This window comes from Lolium rigidum, chromosome 1, assembly GCF_022539505.1.
Source record: "Lolium rigidum isolate FL_2022 chromosome 1, APGP_CSIRO_Lrig_0.1, whole genome shotgun sequence".
Lineage (NCBI taxonomy): Eukaryota > Viridiplantae > Streptophyta > Magnoliopsida > Poales > Poaceae > Lolium > Lolium rigidum.
Window position 1 is genome coordinate 18,800,397 of NC_061508.1, and position 8,975 is coordinate 18,809,371.

The 8,975-nt window shown below is 43.0% G+C and overlaps 1 protein-coding gene across 1 annotated transcript; it reads right to left on the bottom strand.

Annotated features, from left to right (window-relative positions):
• Window positions 1–926: 926 nt before the first annotated feature.
• LOC124668379 (protein MATERNALLY EXPRESSED GENE 5-like) lies at window positions 927–2,799 on the bottom strand. Its single transcript, XM_047205535.1, has 5 exons — window positions 2,650–2,799; window positions 2,349–2,577; window positions 2,157–2,218; window positions 1,992–2,073; window positions 927–1,394 (listed from the first exon to the last, which is right to left on the bottom strand). The coding sequence occupies exons 1-5, from the start codon at window positions 2,749–2,751 to the stop codon at window positions 1,273–1,275; spliced, it is 597 nt and encodes a 198-aa protein (XP_047061491.1). The 5' UTR covers window positions 2,752–2,799; the 3' UTR covers window positions 927–1,272.
• Between the last annotated feature and the right edge of the window lie 6,176 nt (window positions 2,800–8,975).

The window sequence follows — 8,975 nt, forward strand, 5'->3', positions numbered from 1 at the left end:
AGCACACGCGTCTGAATCTACCGTCGCTCATGAAGTGCCATATAGTTTTAGATTAGTTTTCTTTGCAGGACTTGCACAATAGCCATGCGATTTGTACGGTTAAAAACGCTATAAATTAGGTATATTTATTTCAGATCTTTCATGGAAACTCTCATTTGCAATTAGTTGCACCCGCAATCATTTTGGTTGTGACACATTCAAGTTTCTAAAAAATGCAAACCAAAAAATCTAGACATACATTGTGTTGTATCTAGTGCATATATGAAGTTTCATCCAAAAATATACGTAAATACTGTCACGTACTATGTACACATCATCTGTTCTTTTTGTGTAGGTCACATATTGACATATCACAGATGCACAAGACACAACACAATATACCATCGCTGTTACACAGATGCACAAGACACAACACAATGTACCATCGCTGTTAATTAGCACACCCGTGTGATTTGTACCGTCGCTGTTGAAGTGCCATCTAGTTTTAGTTGTTAGTTCTCTTTACTTTGCAGGACTTGCACAATAGCCATGCGATTTCCACGGCTAAAAATGCTACAAATTAGGTACATATATGATATATCTGAGATATTTTACGCTATCGTTTGTGGCATATGAAAAATTGCCCCTGTTCCAAATTAGTTGACACAACTTTTTTTCCAAAATTAGTTGACTGGCATAGAGATACATACCTATCTAGACCAAATCTAACAGCAAAAGTGGCTATTGCAGCAGCGAAATTCAACGAAGTACCGCAAGAATACAGATTTCAAACTCGTGTAATATAGACACAACTACACACTCGTTCAATTGTTTCCAACTCTTTGATTACAAGATGTGATGCATCAATACTAACAGGAAAATTCAAAGCTGGATAACATAGCAACATTATATGGAGCCGGCCGGACATAATTTCTCAACCTCAAAACACATTAATCAGCAAAAACAGTATGTACATACAATTCCACATGATTCAGAAATACTACTGTACTAGCTTACAGCTGCAACCTTTTCGTCTCCCATCTTAACCAGTTGATTTTGTAAAAAAAGAAGCATTTTGCAAGACCAGGGTAACAAAGTTGGAACACTACAACACTATTACTATGAGAAATATATCTGGTGTACAACAAGAAAAATATCATCATCGCACATCGACAGCTGATGTGGTCAAGCCAAACAAGGTGACTAAATTAGCTGAAGTTATCGGCACACGAAGAACCTCCAGCTAGGTCAACAAAAGTCTGGACTGAGCAAATTCACAAATGATCTGCCAACTTAACGCCTAACACGACCACCACCACCACCACCAGGTCCTGATTGTCCCCTCGGACCCGTAAATCGTGCAAACTGCAGCCGCAAGTGAGGTGAATTCCGGTCGTGTTCATCAAACTTATAACCTGCAAAATCAGCCCAGGATGTTCATGATCCATAATGATATGTCTCCACATGCCGACATTGGCATCTAAACAACAGCATATTAACAAACGACCCAGCAAACATATGGGTAAAACTCAGTTAAAGATGTGCATAAGAAATTCTAAGCAGATTCACAGTTTACGTGTTAACTCACTTGATTAGATCAACCAAGCTAGAAAAATGTGTGCAATAGCTTTTCTAAACTGGTTGGCATAACATAATGCCAGACAAGTAGATATTCAGAGAATACTTTGCCCAGAGGCTTCGAACTACCACCATTACTCAAACAGCTATATGGATATTGAGATACACATGTTTTAAGTTAATGCTTGTAGTAGAAATATCGGACAACTAGCACACCAGGGAAAAGAAAAGAAAACACACTAGTTCAAAACAAACCAGTATACAAGCACAAGATATTCATGCCAAATTGGTGCTGATGTGACCAACGTCAGCACATGGTGTGGTCACAGCTGTCAACTTGAGGACCAAGGTAGTTGCTACAAGACTTAATGCAACCAGAAGTATCTCCTGAATAAAGACTGGCAAATGGCTAGAGTTAACAGGATATATCTTACCTTGCAAAGCTTCCATGGAAACAGCTGCTTGAGCAGCATTAGCAAAATCAACAAAGCAGAGCACGATTGGATCACCACCAGGCTGTCAGAACCCAAGGCGTTAGAAGAATGAGTGAAAATCAAATGTGAGGCAAGGCCTGACAAACACCCAATATATTCACTTACATGTCTTGGGTCTTTGGTTACAAGCCTCACCTCCTTAAAGCCAACAAATGGTCGAAAGATATCTGGATGGAAAAGTGAAGGACCAACAGCTATAAAAATAAATTGAAGAAGGGCAACAAATGCAGTTTAAGAACACAAAGGTTTAGATTGAGAGACACACAAAAGGTATAATCCTAGAGTGTACAAGGATACGAGAAACTTCTCGGCGTTCACAATCAGTAGGGATGCCTTCAATGAATAAGGTATTTGAGGCATCTGGAGGAAGGGGAGGTTCTGAAATTCCGCCACCAAAACCAGCATTCCTGCCATCCATACCCCCAGCAGCCACCACTGGACGATCATCAGCCTGGTAACCAGCATTAACCCCCGCAGTAGGCCTAATAGATCCCCCGGCAGGTCCAGCACCATAGGACTGAATTTGCTGAAGTTAACAAAAATGTTAGCTGAGAGTGTTGTTTAGTAAATGATTATGCAAGAAAATGAAGATCAATACCCCGGTACGTAGAAAACGCTCATAGGAAGCATTAAGAGCCTGAGTTTCTCTCACGGCAGCATATCCTGCCCTATCTTCCTCACGAGGGTAATAGCCAGCCATCTCGTGAGCGCCAGGTACATCTAAAAGGGGAGGAAAGCTAGAAGTAAATGTAGGGCTCAGGGCATATTATTGCAGAGCTTTTACAAGAACATTAAGAATTTTATATGAAACATAAAATTAGAGATAGTGCTCTCCACCTCTCTCAAGCCGTTCATTCAATGCACTGGGTTCAGATATATTCCCATATTGGTTGATATATATTGCCGGACGCATCTTTTGGTGACATGATTAATCGACGAGAGTATCCATTTGAGGCACAGCTAGCAGTCACAGCTCACAAGCAAGGACTAGTATCAAGCAAACAAAACTAAATTCTGCAAGCTGAATCCTGCGCCACTTAAATACTAAACAGAACTGTGGATAAGTTCCGTCCTAAACTGAAACCAACCGCTCGCAAAATCCCAGTCTCCATCACACGGCAATGCCACTAAAATTGAGGTATACCACGTGAATCCGCTTCAACATTAGCAATTTAGACACCACTCAACTAAGCAAATCGCGCAATTTTCCATCCGAGTACACTGGGAATGATACCGCTGCCTTTCAAGGTTGAAGACCTAAAATCCCCGCACACCTGACCCCAATTATCTGCATAACATTACTTGACCGCATCAGCGACAGCGAGCACACTGAGCACGATACCAAGCGAGACAGCAAACTCGACCAAAGGCAAAGAACGTCGCACCTACTCCCGGGTGACGTCAGCTTGGGTGTAGGCCAGGCCGAAGCGAATTCACCAGACAACGGCGCTAAAACCCTAAACATCCGCGCCGGTACCGAATTCCGAAGGCGGGAGACGACGAGCGGATCAAAACGCGGAAGGTGCGAGGAGGGGAGGGAGAGGGAGCGAACCGGCGGGGTAGTCGGCGGGGCGGGGGCGCTTAAGGGGCTGCTGCTGCTGCTGCCCTGCGGCGGCGGCCGCGTTCGGGGCCCTGGCGGAGGGAGGCAGCATCTGCTGCTGGCGCGGGTCGCCGTACCCCTGCCTCCAGTACGCGTCGGCCATGGCTGCCGCGCCGCGCCGGTCGAAGGTTCTGGATTCGCCGGAGAGAGGTGGGAGGAGGGGGATCGGGAGAGCGTGTTGAGTTTTTTTTTTTTTGGACAAGCACGGTTGGATCACACCGTCCACACGCACAAGCCGTGAACGGTCCCGATGGGTTCCACGACGCGTTTCAGGACAAAGATTCTTACACGCTTTCAGTTGAACTGAAACTGTTTGAAAGATTGATAAATTAGTTTGAGGTCCGCATATAAGGTTTGGTCAAAATCAAGATTCGCCAAGTTTGATCAATTTATCATTAGCACAAATAATTTAATATCATATCACATCATTTAAATTTGGTTTTATATGTATTGATATTTTATCATGAATACCTAATCAAAGATTACAAAAGTAAACTCTGATAAACTTATACATGGAGTAATATGGAACAGATGGAGTACCAAAGACAAAAATCAGGTGACACTAAAAAATGTTTTTTAAGAAATATATGTAAACCCCCACACAGTGCACAACATGACCGCATGACCATGTGCACACATCATGCTACTGATGAACGGATAGACGCCTTCCTATCGATGCAAACATCGTCTCCCAATAAAACAATGTTCCACATAAGACATCAAAGTTGAGGTTCAATTTGTTCAAAGAACTATTCATCATGAAAAGGGGTGGACCTAGATAAAAATGAATAAAGCATATTTGCCTATAGGGAAGACGCAACATTTTCTTTTCCTTTCAAATAGGTTCTTTGTTTAAGACCACCGGACAAATATCAAGTACAACAAACTCTTGCAAAATTACTCTTACACAAACTGAAAATAATATCAAATGTCTTTGGGGTGTCGATGCCTTCTTCCTCCTGCATCCATCGACGATGCACCATGATCCGAGCTCGGTGTCGCCTTTGAACCTTCAGAACACTACCGGAGCCAGGTAACATTGTTGTAGCAATAGGGAAGTCACCGGTGCAAAGCAGAAAATGCTACTAGCCAGATCGTTGCCCTTGAAAATTAAAATCCAGAAAGTGCATAAACAACAAATTGGGTTTGGCTAGACGGAATCGGGGAGCACAAACAATACACACTCCTCAATAAGACCAAGATGGCCAACCATCGTCGGTCAAAATAGAGTCACAGGACCAAGACACACAACCACGCTATCTGCTCCACATGATAGTTCCACCGAGATAAATCTGCAAAACATGCAGGAAAAACAAGATCCACCGATCCAAGGGAGCAACAACCTGACAATTCCTTGCCCTTCTTAGTGCAAGCGGCGAGACATCCGCGGATGTGGTGGATAGGGTGGAGGGGAAGCACTATTCATGTTCTGCATAATGCCACCATAGCTCCACTATTGACTCCTAACTTTAAGGACCTAACTAAAGCACCTACCGTAGGTTTGAGATCTCCACCCCTCCTAACACTGGAGCGACAAGGAAACGTGAAACCGTTGATTGCCGACATAATACAAAGTGAGATAGGCGGTTGCAAGACACAACGACAGGGGTTTAGGAGAGGGATGCATCAAACAAAGAAGTTATTTTCGTTGCCAAAAGGGTGCTATAGTTAGAAAGAGCCAGCGTTAGGCACTCATATATTCTTGGCCTTTCGTTTGCGATTGTTCGGGTGCGAATGATGCCGAGATGTTGATGCAACTAGTGATATAAAAAATATTTATGCCGGTAGTTGAAGAGGTCAGCCATGCAGTAGTGATCACGGATCTATGGAGGGTCACACGCAAACAAACCATGCTTTGGTATATGCACCATGAGGGGCAAGGTTTCCTTCCTCATCGTGGGATTGAAGATTTTCAATCCCACGAGGTTAAGAGAGGGTGCAATATAGGTTGAAATCTCGATAGTTGACACTCCTTAGGCTCAAGGTATGTACAGTGGCTATATCTTAGCAACAATTACTGGGTTGATGCATGCATGCAGGAATTCGTGGTGATGTTGGGCCTGCCAGTAACGAGTAGACCCAATGTTTATTTTTTATTTTTTCTGAGTCTCTCAGGTTTTGGTTTTGCGGTTTTCTATTTGGTTTCCTCGGTTTTTAAGGTGGTTTCGGTCAAATTTATAATTTTTGAAAAGTTCTCAAATTTTAAAAATATTCACTATTTAAAACTATCCATATTACAATTTTTTTTGAAAATGTTTAGTTTGTAAAAATGTTCAGTTCTGAAAATCATTTGGTTTAAAAAATTATTCAAATTTGGAAAAAAACAAACGATACCTACTATTGTGCCGTTTTCAGGAGCGACTCAATCTATATGTTTGTGTGCACGCAAGCAGGTTGTTATGTGTGCCCATGCGATGGTCGTGTTCCATGACGGTCGGCATGGGTGTTTGTACTGGTTTTTGGTCGGTTTTCCGTTAATAAACTAGCCACCTATTCTTCTCTATTAATAAAAATGGCAAGTCTTGCCTCGTTTCAAAAAAAAAGGTCATCCACCATGGTACCTCCAACGAGTGACATCTTTCTCTTTGGAGGAGATGAATGACACATCCAACGAGTGGCTTCAAAACCAAGACCAGCTAGTGCTCAAGTTGTTGCTCTATTTTGTTTCTGCGCGGGGAGCTCAAGTTGCTCTGGTTAAACACAGTCAGACATCAACTCAGCCTACACCAGCTGGCCTACTGTTCTTCCAGATTTGTTAGGGAAAAACATGCTGATGTTATCACCATTCGAAACACTAGTAAAAATGCCCGTGCGTTGCACCGGGTGATTAAAAAATAATGTCGCAGCAAGCCGGCAACATAAGTTCTCGTCGATACTGCCACGTCGTGTCACAAAAACCAGCCAAGTTCAACGGAGTTGTCTTGCCATGAGCGATGACATTGCCTCTGAGGTCACTGGTACACATGCATCTTAGATCCATGTCTCGTCACCATTGTTTCACTGTGTTTGTCTGCCCCCTCGTGGATGCAGACGCACTACATCCGTCGGATCGATCCAACACCAGCAAATTTGAGACCTTTACTGATAATAGGACATTTGCCCGTGCATTGCTACGGTCTGATTTGGATTTAATATTACCTACTTTTTGGGAGAAATCTTAGCTCCTTTATTATTATTAGGTATAGATAGATAGGAAAACCTCCCGGTAGAATCTTCTTTACATTAGAATGTAGCATAACCTAGAAGGATGGAGGCCAGGCATCGCCACCTCATTTCCTTTCTCGCCGGCATCCTGCCGCTGGGCTGCATTTCCCCTGTAACACTTTCAGCCTTGCCGCCACGCCCACCCCTTTATGGGATTTCCTCCATTGGATAGTTCTTCTCCAGTGGCCGGAGCACCATGGGAGGGTGGACGGGGCACCGGGACCTTGAAGGTTGCTCCGACAGTGTGGTGGTGTTGCGCTCCAAAGGTGTGGCTGCCGCCACCCGTCGCACATCGACTTCCCTCGCAGCTACTCATTACCCTTTGTCTTTTCCCCTGTCTGATTTGGTTTCTCTTTTCCCAACAAGAGATTCATGACTACAACCTTATCCGGGCTGGGTGAACCAAAATATCAGAATGTTTATTTCCACTTATCGGTGGGTATTTTCCATCCAAATTCAGGGGAAATTTCAGAAAATGGCAAAACCTTAGTACTTTCTAAAGTGTCTCTGTCTTGTTATGGGTTATCAAATATTGCATACTTTTAAGGCTATAGACCATAATCTTATGTACCTTGTAAAAATCGTAAATGAAAATTTTCTTGCAAGAAATATGACAAATGAAAATGACATGTGCATGGAGCAAGACTTGTAGGAGAGCACGTCTCTTCCATCACGATCACATTTTTTTTGAAGGCTTGTCAATATTCCATATCTCCAAGTTATGAGCATTAATGTACATGGAAAAAAATAAAACAATCGGACATCTCATTAGAATGGTGGTTTTAGATATATCATCAGCACTTGTGTACCATCCGAGCCCAAAATAAAGGCTTTTGACTGTGAGAGAGCAGATCAGCGATCGGCAAGGCCGAAAAAAAGAGTGGCCCAGCCGGCACCCCAACTTGGTCGTTTCTCCCTCACCCCGCGCAGCACGACAGACCAAGCTCTCCGCGTCCGCCGCCGCCTTCAGGAACCCGAGCGAAGTCAGTCTCGGCGCGCACGCGTGGTCGCCGGCCCAAGCGCAGCCGTCTCGTTACACAACCCAGGCCGTCGTCGGCCGCCGTCCGCCGACTTGTGGCTGATCTCGCCTCTTCCCTCCCATCCTCTTCCGTCGTCGGCAACACCCTTCTTCATACTGTCTTTCTGATTCTGTTTCACTTTACTCGAGGCAACACCCTTCCTTCAATTCATGCAGGGACAGCATATTTCATCAGACCAATCGATGATGCGACTTCTTGTTGATTCACGTTGCTGATGTTCCAGGAATTTGAGTGTATATAAACCGGTTTGACTGCTCCTAAGAGATCGATGTGGGACTATTAAAGCTGGAATATAGAAGCTATGTTTTTATGGATGTATCGAGAGGCCCATGAGAAAAGTTGTATGGCAGGCCCAGGACGTGTGGGGTAGAACAAGACAAGCACTCACTTATATTTTTCCACCTAATAAACGAATCGTTTCTGCACATAACAGGTGGCATTGCTTATAATTTGGACTAAAAATACTGGGCAATATAAGTTGGACGAAAAAAAAGAAACAAACCTTAATTCCTTAATTAGTAGGTAATCATAATATAATATAGGAAAAATGCCCGTATGTTGCATTGGGAGAGAAAACACCAACTTTTAGACTAATATTCGAAACAATCCGTAACGCTATCGTTTGCATCTTTGTCGTCTACCCCAAGAGGGCGAATGCAACTGTTTTTCACTTTTATGGCACAATTGTTAATAATGTGAAAAGTTTGTTAACTAAGCCCACATTTGATATATCTAAAAAATCAAACAGGAAGCACAAACCAAAAAAAGCAAAGCCTAACCAAAAAATGACCGAATTTTTCCTCAATTTTTTATTAAATTAGAACCAAATTTACTGAAATGTCACATTTAAAATTGTAGCATGTTGGTATAGCGGGACCAGTGCATCTAAAAGGAATATATACCCTGTAGCTGAATTCTATCTGAAGTGCCATATAAAAAACATATATTATCGTATCTACCAAAGTTATCTCCATACCCACAATGGTATGGTAGCTACTCACGCGACGCATCTCCAGCATAGTTAAGAGGCAAAAATCCTGTTTTTAACAGTGGCGGCATACACAAGTACACAACTTTATC

Excerpts from the sequence above, each read along its gene's own strand:
- LOC124668379 (XM_047205535.1), bottom strand. The coding sequence starts at position 2,751 with ATGGCTGGCTATTACCCTCGTGAGGAAGATAGGGCAGGATATGCTGCC. Across the intron at positions 2,578-2,649 it reads AGCGTTTTCTACGTACCGGG|CAAATTCAGTCCTATGGTGC; the intron begins GTATTGATCTTC and ends TGTTAACTTCAG. Across the intron at positions 2,074-2,156 it reads TAACCAAAGACCCAAGACAT|CCTGGTGGTGATCCAATCGT; the intron begins GTAAGTGAATAT and ends GGGTTCTGACAG.